This window comes from Suricata suricatta, chromosome 3 (assembly GCF_006229205.1).
Source record: "Suricata suricatta isolate VVHF042 chromosome 3, meerkat_22Aug2017_6uvM2_HiC, whole genome shotgun sequence".
NCBI classification, from domain to species: domain Eukaryota; kingdom Metazoa; phylum Chordata; class Mammalia; order Carnivora; family Herpestidae; genus Suricata; species Suricata suricatta.
In genome coordinates, this window is record NC_043702.1 from 60,669,376 (window position 1) to 60,689,304 (window position 19,929).

Sequence of the window (19,929 nt, forward strand, 5' to 3'; positions counted from 1 at the left end):
CTGGGAAGGGGCGAGTTAGCACTGAATAATCCAAAATACAGTTTTGATCTTTTGTGCACCTTGGCCACTCCATGTCTGGCCTAGCAAGACAGACGCCAAAGGTATTTTGACCAGGAAATGGCAATCTCCAGCCTCCAGATGCAAATCTTGTTTACTGGTTCACTCTCCGGAGAGTGATAATCCTTGCCTGAGGCAGAAAGAAAACTTGGCAGCTCCCGACACAATGAATTAATAGAATCTGTCAAGATTAGCCATATACTTTCACTTGAAGCCCAATGTCTGTGAGTGCATGTGCTAGGTTTAGTTGGAAGATAATGGTTATTTTAATACTGAATTTAATAACACTGAATTTAATCAACTAAAGGCAATGAGATGGAAATGTTCTATTAGCTGGTGGCATCACTTAATCTTCCATTCCAAGCCTTTGTTCAAATTTACAAGCCAGGTATCGGTTCATTTTTTTGAGCAATTTCTACTGAAGATAATGAATCTAGTTTACAGCAGTTTAAAGTTCAGTTTAAAGTAGGATAGGTTCAGGTTATCCAAAAGAGGGATATTGATAGAATGTTGCTGTCATTCCTCTTTGGGAGCTTTGAGTCTATGGTAGCATGATTCTCAGATTGTCTCGCAAGAAAACCTGTACTGCCCTGGCATTTCTTGACCTTTGGCTTCTGAAGTCTTGGCAATGGCTGTACTTTGTAGAGGAGAGGACGTGCAAACCTTCGGGAGAGTTCCGCTGTAATAACCATCACTGCATCCCTCTTCGCTGGAGATGTGACAAGCACAATGACTGTGGAGATAACTCAGATGAGGAAAACTGCGGTGAGTGTTCAGGGTTTTACCATCTTTATGTGCCACTAGAAATGTGGTTTGTTCCTTGTCCATAACTCAGTTATCTATGACATTTTTCCTCAATGGGTAGGATGACAATGACCAGATCTCTTGCTTTCCGCTAACTGCTACATTTCTACCTTTTTTTTTTTTTTTTTTTTTGGCTAAGGACATAAGCATCTCCCTTTAAGATATTTATAATGAAATTTTGGGAAAAGGATGTTTACCCAAGTATGTGTGTTGTTTGTTAAAATTAGTTATATCTAACTTTTTTCCTACAAAGAACATAAGGTGACTTATAATAAATAAAGGACAAATATAACAAGATAAATAAAATAGTAAGAAAACAGTCAGCATGAAGAGAAGTTCAGGAAGGAAAGGTACTAACCCAAAGACCTTGCTTCTTAAGGACTTGCCCCAAAATGGCCTTAGTAGCAGAGGAAAGATCTTGTATTTAGGATTGCCATCCCTTCTGGAATAGCAGACTATTTTAGGAAGGCTAATGGTTAAATGACAGGTCAGGTTTGAGTTCCTCTCTCCCAGTGAAGGTGCTAACTACACAGAATTGGATAAGGAGGTCAAGAAAAGGAAGCCAAAGGTCTGGATCATGTGAAATTAGATAGTCTTGAATAACTAAATATATTCTGAAAACAACTATAATGAGATCCTGCCCTGAACATATGTTAGTGATTCATGATATATATTAATTTCAGATCAACTATATGGCAAGCATTCTTTTTTAAAATAGCCTTACACTCAATTTGGGGCTTTAACACACAACCCTGAGATCAAGAGTCATATGCTCCACTGACTGAGCCAGCCAGGTGAACTGTAATATGGACGATATTTGAACTCTGGTTACTTTTTAGAAATAAGAAGTGATCACCATTTGCCACAGGCAATTGAGAGAAACAGAATGCTGATTGCACCTGAAAATATCAATTGGCTAAAAACTTCTTACACAAAAGTGTGGAATTTTAAATTTGAGAAATTTCATGTTTAATTCTACATTAGGTTATCTAGACTATTGTGAAATCAATAATTATCTTAAGATAATTGTGTCACCTTTGGACAAACCTCTTAATGAGGGTCATTCTTAATATTTAGTTTAGTTTAGGTTTCGTTTTGGAGGGCAGACAGCCGGCCTGCCCGAGCAGATTGCTAGGACTTGGGACATGGGAGTGCCTGGTACACTGAAGGTACTCAGGCCAACTCACAAGTCTGTCCTCTGTGTGTGAATCCTGGTCCCCACTGATGGCTGTTTGGCTTTCCTTTTCAGTCCCCCGGGAGTGCTCAGAAAGTGAATTTCGATGTGATGATCAAAGCTGCATCCCCTCTCGCTGGGTCTGTGACCATACCAATGACTGTGGAGACAACTCAGATGAGCGAGACTGTGGTAACTGTCAGAGCTCTTTGGGAGGCTTACCGCGGGGTGTAGTGCTAGGGTCAGCATTGTTGACAAAAGTAGAGACTTCAAATGAAGGTTTATGTGGTTTTTCAGGGTAAAACAATTGTGTAGTTTATGTAATAAATAAACCTTAGCATCACACAGTACCTCCTTCTTTGCATTTTCTATGCTTTATTCTTTTTTTTTAATGTCTGATTCTTTTTTTTTATAGTTTATTATCAACATATAATACCCAGTGCTCTTTCCCACAAGTGCCCTCCTCCATGGCCATCTATGCTTTATTCTTAACTTATAGCAGTCTTGATTAATAATAGGGGGAAATGCAAAGAGGTTTTAAAAAAATCTCATTTTAACTTAAACATTTTTCTAGGAGCAGACTTCAATCTGCATTTTCCTTATAAATGACAACAAATACATTCATTTATCCTACTGTTCCCCAGAAAGTGACCCTAAGGGATGTATTACTGTAGCTCCCTGGTGTAGAGGTCAGAGTATTAGAATAAGAATCATAAACCCCAAGTGATTTTTTTATAGCTCTTGACTTATTATGGGTTGGGTCTGGGAATTCAGATTTGTGAGAGAAAGCTGGAGATTATTTAATAGAGGGAGATAGGTACTTCCACCTCCATGTGTTGTTGAGTGGGTAAAGTGTATTTTTTGAGCATTTATTCATTTGCTAACCACAAGTTGTGTGTTTGCTATGAGCCAGTCACAAGGTGTGGATAAGAATGTGATGTAGTATATTCTATATTCCATAAACTTGTCTGAGAATGGCAAGGCCTTCTGGAATGACAGTCTTTTTTCTTCAGAGTTTAAGACCTGCCAACGTGGATATTTCCAGTGTCAGAGCGGACACTGTGTGCCTGAACAATTGAAATGTGACGGAACCGCGGACTGTCTGGACGCCTCTGACGAAGCCGCCTGTCGTAAGTGTCTAGGCGCCCGGAGGGGCCTTGTTTATCTGAAATGTTCACATATGGCCTATTGGGCCCCACCTCCTCATCAGCCATCACTTCTTAGATGAAAGGGCCATAGGGACTTCCAGTGCATTCATTGATTATCTATCAGTGCACTCATTGATAATTATCAGTTCACTTGGGATTTGATGCACCGTATCCAAGTAGTTCATAATAGTCATTCAGGTGGATTTCATTAACAATATTTTAGATAGAAAATATAGTAAATATCTGTGCTAAGAAAAATACTTACATATTATCAATTGATACAAATCATTAATTGGAAAAGAACACAGGTAAATAAGAATGTTCAAGCAATGAATAAATGGGTATAAAGAATTTGGATCGGATAGTGGAACATACTGAATTTGCAGCATTAACATCTTTCTAACTTGCATGATGGCATAAAAAACTATTTGAAATGAAAGCCATTGTAATCATTCACATTTTAGTCTTTATGAATCACTGAATGAATGTTAATTGCTGTTGATCACCTATGATAGATATTATTGATGTGGTTGCCACATCTTGAAACCTGGTTGCAAAGAGACTATATAAATGGATGATGGGTAAAGCCAGTACTGACCCAGCTGGAGAATGGCCCTTGCCTCTAAAGCAAAAGTCTGGTGCTATCCACAGAATGATTCATGTCTTTGAAAACTGGGATTAGACAACTGTCCTTAAGAGGTATTCCCTTATAATTTCAGATAGTAGAAGGCAAAAATACATCTTTATGAATAAGGAAGAACAGGCTATAATGGAAAGGGCTAAAGGACAAATAGAAGCTAACTTTTCAAAACTAATGCTTTTTCCAATAATTGGAATTTGCTTCTCCTCCCCAACAGCCACTCGCTTCCCCAATGGTGCATATTGCGCGGCTACTATGTTCGAATGTAAAAACCATGTTTGTATCAGATCATCGTGGAAATGTGATGGAGATAATGACTGTGGCGATGGTTCTGATGAAGAACTTCACCTGTGCTGTAAGAGGGAGGGAAAGGCCGGGTATGGGAGCGGTGTTGTCTGGCAAGATCTCAGTGTTTCTTATACGATACCAGGGAGCAGCTGGACAATTTTTGAATACTGGATGCATGAGTGGCATCACTGTGATTTTACTTGGTCTTCTTCCCTAGTTTGTATTTGGAACATAGGCAAACATTCATCACTTCATTTTTAACCCAAGGACTTGACAAAAATGCCATGTCAGAATATTTCCTTCCCTTGAGAAAAATTTAATTAGGATACATTATATTTTCACAGTGGCATCTCAACATTTTTCGTGACATCTGTTTTCTGTTAGTTTTACTGTTAACTTGATGTATCTTGAAAAATATCTTAAGTATGTTTAACTTCCAAAGAAGTCCTTCGGAGGTTGCTGCCTCTATAAGATCAAGTGCCCAAAGCTAGTAAAATCAAACTTTGGAGAGGCAGAGACACAGCCACATGAAAAAATAAATAACCAACACTGTTTCATAGGGTTGTACCTGTCATTCACAGCATCAGTTCTATTAACAACACTTCCAGGGCCTGTGGGTGGCTCAGTCAGTTGAGTGTCTGACTATTGATTTTGCCTCAGATCATGATCTCATGGTTGGTGGGATCAAGCCCCACATCAGGCTCTGTGCTGACAGTGCAGAGCCTGCTTGGGATTCCCTCCCTTCCTCCCTCTCCCCCCTGCCCCACCCCGCCAGCGTGCGCTGCTCTCTCTCTCCTCAAAAATAAATACCTACCCCCCCAACCAACCTTATTACTAAGTTTCTCCTTTTGCTCCTGTGTGTGGTGCAAAGGAAGAAGGATAATCAAATAGTCAAAGCCTTTCATGTGGAAGAGGAACACATGTGTGTTGAGTTTACCCAATTTCGGGTACATGCACAGAAGACAATGCCCCTGTACCAAACAATTAAGGGACCTGGGTTCTACCTTTGGGTTCCTCACAGGTACACAAGCATCAGCTAGGTGTCTAACTCTGGACAACAAGATGAGTCAGCATTCGAATGTGAAATTGCAACTTTAACGTAAGAGGTGAGGGAATTCAGGAAGGAAAATCTGTCATGGTGGGAAACTTCAAGCTCTGGAGGGCCAAAGGCAAACAGTGGCCTCCTTGCTAAGAGTTTGTGTAGGATCTTTTCGTCCTCTACAGCTTCATGGCTGTCATTATCCCCCTCATTCCATGCTCCAGCTACAGAGATTTTGATTCAGGACCAAACACCTACCATGCTCTTTTCTGACTCAGAGCCTTCCCCAGTGAAGCCTCTTCTGATCCCTCCTCGCCCAGATCCCTGTCAGGTCACCCCAGTAGATGCTGTCATAGCACATCTAGTTTGTGGCTCACGAGGACAAGGATTGTGTCTTTCTTTCTTCTTAAACTTTATTTATTTATCAGAGAGAGAGAGAATGAGCAACTGAGGGAGGGACAGAGAGAGAGGAGGAAGAGAAGAACCCAAACAGGCTCCATACTGCCAGTGCCAGGGCTCGAACTCAAAAACTGTGAGATCAGTTGGATTCTGAGCTGAAGTGACTCTTAACCAACTGAGTCACCCAGGTGCCCCAGGACTGTGTCTTTCTTGTTTGGCTTTGTATCTGGTTCATAGCACATTTCTGTGGTGTGTACTAGATAGTCAAGATGTATTTGTTGATTGGTTAATTGAATGAACAAATGAATGGATGAATGCTGGCCTGGGAGCATTTTAGATATTGACCCACTCTACTCTTAATGTTTGTTTTTCCATCTTTCCTTTCTCAGTGGATGTTCCCTGTGATTCACCATACCGGTTCCGATGTGACAACAATCGCTGCATTTATAAGCATGAGCTGTGCAACCATGTGGATGACTGTGGAGATGGGAGCGATGAGAAAGAGGAGCAGTGTAAGCAAAAGCGAAAAAGAAGAAGGAAAAACTAAGGGCCCTAAATTATCTGCAGTGGGCCAAATGTACCTCTGGGATTTCAGTTCATTCTGTAGAGGCTTGAGCTAAACCTATGACTGCAGATCTCTGTTAACAGTTCTTTACAGACCGTATAAACCTACCATTACTCAGATGCATCCCTCCCTCCCTTAGTCCTGTCTCATTTGAGCAAGTCCCTTAATTTTTTAGTGTTTGTTTAAATATTCAATAAGCTTCCCCCATCTTTTTTCTCTTAAGAAAATGAGAACAAACACTAACTGCTGGTTGACTCACATTTCACAAATTAATGGTTTATTTGTTTTAAAGAAATGAGGTTTAGTCATTTTTTAGCCTAGAGTTACTGCTTGTTAATCTAGGCATGTGAACCTTTCAATGTCCAACTGAAAAGATCATGTTAAATAAGGCAGCCCTGGTGTTAACGGAGCTTGTCTTGTGTGCATCTTTAAAATGAAAATTCATTTCCCAGATGAGAAAAATAAGGGATTATTTTAAGATCAAGTTTCAAACTGGCTGCATTTAATGTTTTAGATATTGAAAAAAAATCGGTGCTTCCCCATTTTGAGAATGTTTTAAAATCTATTCATTGAAGGGGAGAGTTGATTAATTTGTGGGGGTAATTTACTTAGGAAAAGGTGAGGAAAACCATTTCCCCAGAGTCCCATTACATTTTTTTCCTTAAAAGATACTATTTGAGAAAACTGAGATAAATAGCTAATTTTTCTATTTTCCATCCCTTGTTTTGAGGTGGCCTTGGAATGCTCCCTGCCAGCTCTCATCCTGGAGGGGAGACCAGGGAGGACACTGACACTACTGCAGTGCTCCATTTATACCCATTTTATGTTTTTTGGTTTTTGGGGTTTTTTTTGTTTTGTTTTTTTGGCAGAGGTGAACCTAACATTATAACATTGTTACTATGTTTATTTAAGGCAGAACACAAAAGGATGAAAACCCAGAAATAACACATTTAAAAATTTTTGATCAATTTCCCCCTTTCTCTTTCCATTTCCCTTACTATTAATGGCATTTTTTTAAATGATTCAAGACAGTTATAGCACAAGATTAAATCTGAAAATGGATAAAAGGGGCTGTAAACCTCTCTTACTCTTCCCAAAGAGTAAGTTGTTAAAGGACTCATGGCTTGCCATTCCAATAGATAAACTGCAAATTTCAATGACTGAAAATTGCAGAGGTTGATTTAAAGGTCGATGAAGGTCAGGCAGTTCTCTGCCTTGTAATTATGCCACCTGGAACACATGGTCTTCAAGGTTGCCGTGGCAGGAGAAGAGAGAAATGGAGGAGGCACACAGGTTCTTAATTTCCTGGGCATGGAAGGGATAGATGTTGCTTGTGCGTGCAGCCATTTGGCTGGAACTGGCCACACGGCCCCAATCTAGCTGCAAGAGAGACTGGGAAATCCAGGGAAGTGTGTGGTTATTTAATGAATACCAGTGGTTTCTACCACAATTTATCTTTATGTCACTAAAAATCTATTTGCACATTTCTTCCCATGCATAAAACACCCTTAACCTCCTCCAAGGGACGTGACTCATAGTACCATTCAGTAGCTGACACCCAGAAGCCCTGAATACTAGGCTGTAGCCCTGCTGTCAATTCCAGACTTGGTTCTTTCCTCTTGGTCCATGAAGAAGTCTTATTTGTGTCCCCCTGCCCCTGACAGACAGTGGTGGCTCAGGGGAAGCATAATAGAAATAAAGACTCCTGTTGGGCAATTAAGAATTAGAGACCCGCTGCATTCACCAGACTGTAGCAATTCTGAAACACCAAAGGGCTGCTAGGGTGACACATGTTAGTGCAGGACAGTCCTGATTTATGTCCGTTGCTCTGGTGGAATTAACAGTGCCCTTTTACTGTCAACTGTATGGTCACCCTATGCAGACTTTGCAAAGCCCTCCCCAGTGGGGAGCAGAGGAGGTTCGCTGAGGAGGTCATGGCTCTGCTCTGAGAGGGGAGCCTGTGTGCACTGCCCCTCATTGTCTCTGACCCCGCCCTTTGGGAGTATCTCCTTGTCTGTTTCCCTCTTGAACTCGAAATAGGAGAATAAGCCCCCTTTAGGAGCTGCACAGCTTTCAGCCACTCCCGGCTTGTGGAAGGTTGAGGGGGGGGGGGGAACCCAAGGCTTTTTTAGAGTCTCAGCCACAGTAGTTTGGTTTGTTCGGTCATATATTTCTCTGGAAATTGACAGGCTTTTCATCTATTTGATTCGAGTCGGTTCTACAAGTAACCTCACTTTTGAGACATAGGTTTTGAATCTGCTTTTTTTTTTTTTTGCTTTGTTTTCCTCATGTACCTTTATTTCAGATGATCATTAGTTACCTTCAGGCCATCTAGAAAAATAGACGGGCTGTCATTTCATCCAAGTCAGAGGTTTTCCTGGACCTTTTTGTCTCAATGCCTTCTAAACATCAGAATCTTACTACTTGGAATCAAATGCAGCTTTTCTCATGCATCAAATTCCTAGATTTTATTTCATTTCCACTTATAAACCAGCTGTTTCTTCCCTGAGCTTTTCTCTGCCTTAATAATTGGAATTTGGCTCCTCCCCACCAACAACCACTCACCTTTCCAATGGAGCTTTCTGTTTCCTAACCTCTTTCTGTAGATTGACACATACTCATTAAGCAGTTGGTCTGCCTTCCATTTTTCCCAAGTCATACCTTTACCAGATGTTCTGCCATTGCATAGTATGGGTCCCCATCTTTCCTGCCTCCAATGCCACGTTCCTCATTGCTTGCCTCCTGACTATGAAGACAGTGACAAATAATTTAGGTTTTTTATTATGGAAGTACTTTATACATATGTGATTCGGGGTAATTGATATTAGCTGCTGCACCCAACAAATTTCAAACTCTAAGCAGTGAGACCTGATGAAGAAGACTTACTTTTTACCCAGGTAAGGGCTGGTGTAGGTTGCCCAGCCCTCCTCCATCTTGTAGCTAGGCTGCCTGAAACACATGGCTTCCTAGGTTGTCAAAGCAGAGAGGCACATGGGCTTTATTTGTTTCAGTCAGCAGTGACTTATATCACTTCCTACTCATAGCCCATTGGCCAGAACGAGTCATGTGGTCCCAACAAAATGCAAGGGAGACTGGGAAATACAAGGAAGCACAGGCTTATTTGTGAACAGTAACCTTCTTTGCCACAGAGGGAAGCCTCTTGTTCCACAGAAGAGAATGTTTCAACTTTGACTTTAACTTGTTCTTAAATTGCAGGTGTACCTTCGACCGCTAGACCTTGTAAAGAAGATGAATTTAAGTGTAGCAATGGACACTGCATTTCACAACATCTTGTATGTGATGATGTCGATGACTGTGGTGACCGTTTTGATGAAATTGGTTGCAGTAAGTAAATATTTATTTCTTTAGTTCAGTGGAGTAACTCAGGTTTACCTAACGAAAGCATACAATAACAGAAAGTAGATGATAACCACATAGTTCTTTTTAACTTACTTTGTGCTCTGAGCCGCAGTCAAGTTCATAGCTACCTGTTATTGAGCATTTACTCTGTACCAGACATTGTGCTAAACACAACATGGATTATGTTATTTCATCCTTATAACAATACTATGACCTAGATATTATTCTCTCCCTCAATTTTTAAAATTTTTAATGAGGAAACTGGCTTATGGGCTTAAAAGAACTGGCCATATCTTTTTGACATTAAGAGATGGAACAGGAATTTCAACTGTGATCTACCTAACTGCAGAGCACATCCTCCTCCCAGTTAACTAGATGCCTCTCAGCACCTTAAAGCTATGTGTTTTGTTCGTGAGTCTGCACACTTTTTGACTGTAAGCCAAATGCAGTGTCCTTTGGCACTTAGGGGAAACTCTGGTTTGCTCAGGCACTAGCTGTGCCCCTTTGATCATCCAACTGGCCTCTCCAGGCCTCAGTTTCTTCATAGGAAAAAAAAAGATTTTTCAAACTCTAGGAGCCCATGACTTAGTTAGTCATCTTAGTTAGCTCCACCCACAAGTTTTCAACTTCTTGGGCTTTAAATGCTCTTTCCTGAGGCATCCCAAGGATTTCCTGGCAAATTTTCTCCTCTGTGAGCTACAAAGGAGGGTAAATAACTGGTCATAATGAGTTGATTTGCCTTTTATTTCACACACTTTCCTAGTGGGGCTTGGAGATTTTGACATAACAATGTGACTTGATGAAATACTTTAAAAAGCACAAACATGGGACCCTTGGGTGGCGCAGTTGGATAAGTGTCTGACTTCAGCTCAGGTCATAATTTCACAGTTCGTGGGTTCGAGCCCCACATCGGGCTCTATGCTGACAGCTAGCTCAGAGCTTGGAGCCTGTCTACAGATTCTGTGTCTCCGTCTCTCTCCGACCCTCCCCTGCTCATGCTGTCTCTCTCTCTCCCTCTCTCAAAAATAAATAAAACATTAAAGAAATTTTTTTAATAAAACAAAAAGCATGAACATGACAGGATTTGCAAAACTGGGTGTTAAATTTGAGTCTAGACTTAGTGCCATGACTGATATGAGCTGTTTCAGGATTTTGGAGTATTTCCAAGTTGGGCATGGGTCAAACGTTAGTTACTCTTTCAGTTGCCATGTAAAAGGCTTCAACAGGGGCACCTGGATGGCTCAGTTGGTTGAGCATCTGGCTTCGGCTCAGGTCATGATCACACGTTCGTGGGTTCAAGCCCCGTGTCGGGCTCTGTGCTGACAGCTAGCTCAGAGCCTGGAGCCTGCTTTCGATTCTGTGTGTCCCTCTCTCTCTCTGTCCCTCCCCTGCTCATGATCTGTCTCTGTCTCTCAAAATAAATAAATGTTTGATTGAGCCAGGAGATACCACAGTCTCTTTGACTAAAATATTCAGAAGCGTGTGACCAAGAGACATTTCATTTGAAAGGCAGATAAAGATTGAATCATTTGTGGAGATAACCATCCCTTCCCACCCCTTGTCCCCCATTGTCACTCACTAGGTATGTTTATCTTTGTCAGCTTCCCTGTAAGACCTGGATTAGAGGGTAGATGGAGACTCAGGATAAAAGATGCAAAGTTATAATAATACAAAAATGAAAGCCAGATGGCTTTGATAGATATTGGCAGAGATGAGAATTCAGGGCAGTGAGGATGGGGGTATGAGCTATTAAAATCTTCCCTGGAGGATCTGGACCCCAGAACAGGAGAGATGACAGAGGTCATTCATATGGGCCCTATGAAATTGAACTATTGTTGACATTTTTTTGTATTATGAAAGCTATAAAATCCAGAAAATATATTAACAACCAAAAGTAAAAATCACTTGAATCCTATAACTAATAGAGAACTGATCCTAAAGTTTGGTGTACTTCTGTTGTCTTTTTTTTGCACATGAATGTGCAAAAATTATTAATATTAAAAAATTAAAGATACATAGTATCTATTTAGTGTTACCTAAGTAGAATCCCTCCATTTTGTTATAGATATTTTCCCATGTCAAAGTATCATTTGAAATCATGAATTTGAATGATTGCCTAACAATCCATCATGTAGATAATAACTCATTGATTCTAAGATGCACATTTATTTTTACATTTTAACATCTCTGAAACAAGGATCATTCTTCAATTGATTACACACCATAGTGTAAGTCCCAGAGTTTTTCTATGTTAGCATTACATACAGTAGTATATCAGTGGGGGCTTACTTAGATTTGATAAAATACAGTATACCGTAATTGTTCATGTTGTTTCAAATTTTTATTATTAATAATTTATAATCCTTAAATAAATCATAGCACACTTTCTTTTTGAAGGAAAATGTATTAACATGGAATAACTGGATAATAGGGTATGAATACTTTAAATGTCCTGGCTTCATACATGTTGTTGCAACATTCCTTTCCATGCAGGCCACTTTATGGTTCTTATAGCAGTTGTATGACTTCTAACTACGTGTATTTTACTGCACCTTGGCCAACACTTGATATATATGTGTATACATATCTCAGTTGCTCTTCTTGTAAGTTTATAATTTCCTCCTATCTGTTATATTGCTCTAAACTGTATCAGTGTCCTCTAATACACATATAATAGGATATATATTACATATGTCATTTTTATCAGTTTTAATCCTACTATATCAGATATTCCATATCTAATATATATGAAAAATATATATGTATATATGCACACATATATATTAGCAGAACAGATTATTACAGTTGAAGATCCCCGACTTCATAGTTCTGGACTCTGGAATTGGATGCCCTGAGGATAAGCCTGGCAGGGTTAATTGCCTCAAGAGCAAAATGGGAAAATTGCCTCAAGAATCTAAAATTATATACAGTCATATAAATGGCATTCACGGTGTTACCAGATATTTGAATACAAGGGGCCTCAATCCTCTACAAACACTTATGGAAAGCAGCTATTTGAGATGTCCTATAATAGGCTAGAGATAAGTGTTTATACCTTCCATTTGTAATGCTAAGATTGTTCTTCCAGATACAGGAAAAGAAAGATCATGTGCAGAGAATCTATGCGAACACAATTGTACCCAGTTAAATGAAGGAGGCTTCATCTGCTCCTGTAGACCTGGGTTCAGAGTCAGTGCTTTGGACAGACGCTCCTGTAACGGTAGAGTATATTTCCTCCAATTCCTACTTTTTAGGTTCTCCACTTATTCCCTTTTTTTTTTTAAAACCCTGTTTAATTCCCGTAATGGAGCCAAACTCTTGGTTCTAGCTCATTCATATATTTAAGCGCACCAATAGTTTTACTGTTAGAGGGTGATGATCAGTTCTGTGTTAGAATACAAGCTGTACATTCATGATATATATAACCAATGATGAAAGATGTTAAGATTTTGCTCATTAATATTTTGGGTCATGGGAAAAACAACCCTCAGGGATGGTGATAACTTTTTTCCCATGCTATCTTGCCAATCCCTAGCAGATAGCTAGGCAGATAGCTCATCCTTAGTAATGTCTGCCACGTTGATAAGTAATGATGACTGCTTATTGTATCAGTGTGGAAGATCAATTTTCTTTAAACACGAATTTTATTTTCTTCATCAAAGTCCAAACGACATATATTTGTCACACATCTACTTCTGCCAGACGTGAGTGAGTTCTGAGGTATGGAGTTAGAGGGTAGCTTATCAAGACTGTAAGGACTGAGTATGATTAGTGTCTTTCCGTATTTGAATTTTGTTTCTAACTCATGATGTATCATATTCAGATGATTGGAATAGTTCTTTTGGAAGCTGAAGCTCAAGAACTCAGTAAAAAAAAAAATTAAATGAATGAGTCCCTCTCCTGAAGCTGGTGAGCGCAAGGGAACTCAACCCGGATAAGCCTAATACACAGTGGCTTTCCAACAGTGAAAATTTGCTCTGCTATTGTGGAGCTGTACTGCTGCACTTGAACCCCGTCTTCATTGCTTCCTAGCTTTGGGACTTTGGGTTTAGGAATAGTCCATATTGCAGAGTCGTTCTGGAGTATTAAATGAGGAAAAAACAGGAGAGGCGTGTGAAACCACATCTGACGCTTAGGAAGTGTTCCCCAGAGGATGGTGCCATCGCCTGTTTCCGTCTGCAGCTTCTCAGTCCTCACTGCTCATGAGGGCGGATCCAGACAGAAGCAGGGCCTCTAAGGAGTGGTTGGGAGCAGATGGTACATGTTTGCTTTTATTGTATCTGCAGACATCAATGAATGTCAGCAATTTGGGGTTTGTCCCCAGAACTGCCAGAATACCAAAGGAAGTTATGAGTGTTCCTGTGCCAAAGGCTTCCTGTCTGTGAGTGACCAGTATGGAAAACGATGCGCAGCTGAAGGTATGCCGGGTTCTGCTGGGATTAGTCAATCGAATGGTGCTGATGAGTACAATATACTAGAAAATAAGCTTTAGGTTTTCAGTCTTGTTTTTAATTCACCAGCTCATTCTCTTCCAACACCCATTCACTCTCCTCTCTCCTTTCCTGCCAGATTAAAACAATAACTGCAATCCCACAACAAATACTTAGGAATTAAAATGAGAGTCAGATATGACTTATTGTTCTGGGATTAGTTTCTTGTCCACCTTGATAAAAACTTCAAAAAGTGGAAAAGATGTCACCTTCCAGATAGTCACACAACAAAAGCTTGTCTATAGCGTGATGGTCAGTGGAAGGAAATTGGTGAAACCCCCCAGCTCCCACTCCAAGACCAAGGTTTGAGAACCCCGTAATTCAAGATGATTCACAAAAAATAGTCACATCCAGTTGGGGCAAATGAATGGCATTCTGTTGATAATTGTTTTTTTAACTGTTCATGGACTGCTGGTCATACAGAAAAGGTCTGGCTCATTCATAACTTCAACCATTTGTTCTACATTTTAGGTTAATGCCAGTAGCTGAGAGTCAGGCCTGATAGAAGCCACTAGTAAGAGCTGGATAGAACTGACAAAGGAGAAAGGCTGTGTGGCAGAAGTATAATATATACAGTCCAAGTTTCCAGAGGTCTGACCTAAATTCGCATATCCCCATCAAAGGGTAGAGTTCTTTACAAGTCTTACAGATTTGAATTTGAAGTTTGTGCTGGAGTTTAAAGAACTTGATATGGAAATCACATTTTATTTTGCAAATTAAGGGTAAAACGGCTGTTCAATTGTGCTTTTAAAACAAAAGGTTGACTAGCATACTTAAGTATTTTACCCTCCAAACATTTCTGACATTGAATGAAAACTAGAGTAAAGGCAGTTGAGCAGTTGGTCTGGTAATTAGGCAGCAAATTAAAAAAACGTTCAAGTCATTTCACTAGGGAGATGACTGAAATAAATTCTCATAGTCAGACAAAACACAATGTCAAGACACAGGAAATATATGAAGTGAACTTTCAAAAGTAACTTAAATGAGATTTGATTGACATTATTACAAGTAAATTAAATTTTAAAATTCTAGACAAGGCACCTCGAGATGAGTCACCATTGAAATAGTTGCTTTGGGTAAGAACCAGAACGAGCTGTTTTTGTCACTAGCTGGAAGATACATTGAACTGTGGAGCTGATTACCTGCTAAAACAATCATAAATCCTGTCAGTAAAGAATAAGGAACGAAGACTTCCTGGCAAACTTTCAGTAACATTGTACATAATGTACTTCTTCTGTGAGATTGTCTACAGTTTTGTGTATTTTATTGTCAGTGAATAAAGAAAAAATCATCAGTGGAAAAGAGGACACTGTCTAGTGGTCTCAGAAATATTAGTTTTCCACCTGAAAATGGATATAAGAGTGTCCACAGTCACAGATCTGGCAAACCCGTTGGATAGTTAGTCCTACTGATTAGCAGAGAGAGTCAGATATCTATAAAAACTTATTTTTTTTTAAAGGTGGGAAGATACCTGCTATTTTATATCTACTTTATATAAAAAGGCGTTCAGATAGAATTCAAACAGATAAAGCAGCCTTTGTCTTATTTACAGGTAATCCTCCTTTGTTCCTACTGCCTGAAAATGTGCGGATTCGAAAATATAATCTCTCATCTGAGAAGTTCTCAGATTATCTTGAAGGCGAGGAACGTATTCAGGCCATTGATTATGATTGGGATCCCGAGGGCATAGGCCTCAGTAAGTGTGAACTTTGGCATCTGTCATTGATATTCATTGAATTATAAAGTGTTAAACTCTGGGGAGATTTATTTTCCGATGAGTGAATTTTGTTGCATGAGTGGGAGAGGGAGCTCCTCTATCCAGCGTGTTCTGAGCACCTTAGCATGACCGTGGGTCCCCGCCAAACTATGTCAACTTCTAACCAAACCTTCTCCCAACTCTGGGGATTATCCTTTCAGGACCACCTCATATCTCTTTGTCTTTGCTCAGACAGGGACTGTTCTTCCCTATCACCGTAGCCTTCAAAATTTCTACTCAAACGCAAAATTCCTACTCAGTTCAAATGTCACCTCCTCTGACATCTATAGTTCTTCCTGGGCACAGTTCCATAAATGCTCACTCAGGAGCCTATGATGTTTTATATATGCTTTCACTAAAGCACATGTTATGTTGAGTTATAGCTATCCGTGTACTTTTCTCCCTGTACCTCAACTATGCCTTTGGAAGCAGAACTGAGCCTAATTCAACTCTATATGCCTAGCATCTGACCCAACATCTACCACAGTGTATATGATGGTTGCTTTAGAAATTTAGTTCAATGAGTGAAAATATGAGGAAATACGAAAAATGTTTATTGTTGAGTCTTTCATGGCTCTGTGGGAGGTGTGGGAGACGGTAATGGGAGGTGTGGGAGACCTCATCTTCTGTGCCTATTTCCCTCATCTATTGTAACAATTCTCTGGTTCTCCATTTCTTATCCGAAAAGTAAGAACAGTATTCTTGTCTGTCTGACTACTCTGAGAGTTCTTTTGAAGATCAAATGAGATAATGAGATAACACGTGAAAATGCTTGGCAAACTATCAGTAGTAACAATGCAATGTGAGATTTCTTATGGTTGTGTTTTCACACTTACACAATACAATAAATTTTTCGAAAATGGAAAATACCTAGGAAAGTATATGCCTTTAAAAGTCATAGTCTTCCTTTGCTTTTAAATGCTTGCTGTCCACTGTCCTTTAGTCTATATGCTAAATAGGACTTCTCATCTACATAGCTCCTTTACTGCCAGTTATTGAATAGTCTGCCCCTGGTTTATCTATCTAAACTTTTTTTTTCCTCTCTGGAAACTAGAACTTGATCCTAATGAGAGAAAATAGACTGAAATATATTTTAATAAGTTACCTTAAAATAGAGACAGCTAAGTCAGTATCGATAAGTTTTCAGTTGAAATATTTGTAGCTAGGAGCTCGAGTATAACGTGTTGAGGTTTGATCAGGTATGCGTAATTGAAGTACTAGTCTCATAGGAACAATAAGGAAGTAGAGATGTCAATGAAGGAACAGTAGTTCACCTGATTAGGTTCCATTTCCTCCCTTTCCTGATGTTCTTAACATGAAACTTAAACATGATGAAACTTAACATGTGTGTCTTGCCTTGCAGGTGTTGTATATTACACTGTGCTAGGGCATGGTTCTGAATATGGTGCTATTAAACGTGCCTACATCCCCAACTTTGAATCCGGTACTAATAATCTTGTGTCAAAGAGTGACCTGAACCTGAAATACGTAATGCAGCCAGATGGATTAGCAGTGGACTGGGTTGGAAGGTAAACTTAGCCACATTCCCCTCTTGTCAATTCTATTTTCCTGGCCAGGTCTCCCTGCTGCTTGCCATGCCATATGAGTTAAGCTGACCCAGATATGGGTGCACTCGGTGCAGGTTCAGCAGGGTGGTGCCTTGGCCTGCTCTAACCCCAGCAACCACTTCTGCTTACCCCAAAGTGTCAAATATCAAGGTGTCATTATCATTTCCTATATTCTATGCGTGCCATGAAAAAGTTTGGGAAAGCACCTAGGTCAAGATTTTGCATTATATCTAGGAGAGCATTCTTGCCAACAGAGTTTTGGATTCCAAAATTAACTTTCAGTATGGCAGCACTATTAATTTTGTGAAGTAATGGAACAGTCTCATAATTCCACCAGCAAGGCAGTTGAGAAGAAACATTTTTTTCTGGTAACAGAGAAACAGGGAACAACCCACATCTTGTGTTTCCAGCAGGCTGTATTGTCCGAACAGATTGGAAATTTGACTTTCCTATTTTATCTTTGGGTTGAGTTAATAGCAGTGTCAGTCTTATTCTGATCTTTTAGATCTTCTAGAACCCCAGGGACCAGAGCCAGACATTTTGTATAATCTCTAAATAAGAACCTTAAGTAGGCTTATCATCAGGTAGATACATGACATGCAAACTGATGTGGAAAAGTTCATAAGTTCCTTCTTCAAGGAGGAGCCTTGCATTGGAGTGGCACTTATGGGGAAGTGATTATCTTGGAATCAGGACTCATAGAATCCCCCATGTCCATGAAAATGAATGAATAATGAAAAAAATGTCTGAGAGGCTCAGGGGCTTGCTTATTGCTGACATCTGGGAGAATGGAAAGTCATTTTTAGCATAAATTAATTTTCACCTTTTAACAAACCTGTCTAATGCTTCTGGAAGACTTGAACATGTCTGAAGAAATTAATTAGGTCCCTGCTGTGCCCACAGGCTATCAGGACACTCATTTCAGCATTCTCTGTCAGGAAACAAGGCCTCAGAGAGTCAGTAACTTGAAACTCTAGACCGTAGCACTTCCTTCTGAAAACCAACCAGGCAGTATCAAATCTGTCTTCATGTTTGAAGATTTGGTTCTTTCTCAGTCTTAATGAATGAGTGAGTGAAGAAGCTGATGGAAGTCTTTCTGCTGAAAACTGCATCTCTAATAGTAGAATAAAGGCAGGGTGGCCATGCTAGGTTCATTATTTTGGAAAGGCTATTTCCGCTCATCCTTGGAGCCGATGCCAGATTCCTATTAATTCCCCTGGGGCTCTTGGTTGAATCAAAACAGACTCAGAGGGCAGTTGCAATTAAAGAGTCAGCTGAACAGTGCCTGGTGACTTCTACCTGGAAATGTACATGTCTTGTAGTAATGTCAGATGTGAGGTCTACCATCATCACTGATCCTGGCTGATCAAGCAGGAGTCCCCTTCTGTCCTTTACTCTTCCACTTGTAACTTTCCAAAGATGTCCCCTTAGATGTAGAGATTGGGGCATTCCTGAGAGAGGGAGCCTCTGATCTAATCACGAGTATCTAAGTAGTTGTGTTGTTGTCCCCAACTTCCAAACTGATTGCTTTCATCTTCAAACCTCTTCCTAGAAATGACCAGTCTAGATTTTTTTGATTTTTAAATTTGTCCCCTTAAATTCAGGCATATTTACTGGTCAGATGCCAGGACTAAACGGATCCAGGTGGCTGAACTTGATGGGAGATACATAAAGTGGCTGATTTACACCGAGCTGGATCAGCCAGCTGCCGTGGTTGTGAATCCCAAACTAGGGTAAGTACTTGAAGGAGTCTTGTTTTTTTTTTTTTTTTTAACTTATTTATTTTATTATGAGAGGGACAGAGAGTGTCCCAGTGGGAGAGAGACAGAAGATGGGGGTGGGGGTGGGGGGGGAGGAGAATCCCAAACAAGCAGGTTTCATGCTATCAACACAGAGCTTGATGTAGGGCTCAAACCCATGAAATTGTGACCTAAGCCGAAGTTAAGAGTTGGACACTTAACCAATTGAGCCACCCAGGCACCCTACTACTTGAAGGAGCCTTTCATGTTCTAGGTATTTGCCACTGGATTTTCAAGAAATTGTATCTTTATTTTTTCATAATTGTACTGACATTGACCTTGGGTTTTTTGCACTGACATCTATGACTAATTTAAAGAATTATAATATGCCATAAAGATCATGAATGAAATGAAAAACGGTTGATTTCCCTGTTGGACGTGCATGCTCTGCTTCAGTGTGGAAGCCTCACTGAGGAAACCTTCTGTTACAGGCTTATGTTCTGGACTGACTGGGGCAAAGAACCTAAAATTGAGTCTGCCTGGATGGATGGACTCCGACGACACGTCCTAGTTATAGAGGATCTTGGTTGGCCAACAGGCCTTACTATTGATTATTTGAATGGTGACCGGATCTACTGGAGTGACTTCAAGGAGAACAATATTGAAAGTATAAACTATGATGGGACTGATAGGAGAATCGTTGCAACTACAGGTTAGAAATGAGTTAGAATTTGACATGTTAAATAATCGAGAAATTATTTCCAGCCTCTACCCATTTTCTCCAGAAAGAATCGGATCTTAGGAAACGGTTGATATATTTTCTTAGATATCTCTCCCCCAACTTCCACCTGCTGATTCAAATGGAGATTAATCCATTAGCAGTAAATAAGAGGGTTTTTTTT

The 19,929-nt window shown here is 40.0% G+C and overlaps 1 protein-coding gene across 1 annotated transcript in view; it reads left to right on the forward strand.

Moving 5' to 3' along the window:
• Nucleotides 1–19,929, forward strand: part of LRP2 (LDL receptor related protein 2) — a 180,479-nt gene that overhangs the window by 150,120 nt on the left and 10,430 nt on the right. The window contains exons 58-69 of the mRNA XM_029933311.1: nt 703–822; nt 2,111–2,227; nt 3,049–3,165; nt 4,041–4,178; nt 5,939–6,061; nt 9,331–9,459; nt 12,563–12,694; nt 13,761–13,892; nt 15,517–15,660; nt 17,084–17,249; nt 18,893–19,021; nt 19,519–19,739. Of these exons, the coding sequence (XP_029789171.1) occupies nt 703–822; nt 2,111–2,227; nt 3,049–3,165; nt 4,041–4,178; nt 5,939–6,061; nt 9,331–9,459; nt 12,563–12,694; nt 13,761–13,892; nt 15,517–15,660; nt 17,084–17,249; nt 18,893–19,021; nt 19,519–19,739 (1,668 nt within the window). The remainder of the gene's footprint in view (nt 1–702; nt 823–2,110; nt 2,228–3,048; nt 3,166–4,040; nt 4,179–5,938; nt 6,062–9,330; nt 9,460–12,562; nt 12,695–13,760; nt 13,893–15,516; nt 15,661–17,083; nt 17,250–18,892; nt 19,022–19,518; nt 19,740–19,929) is intronic.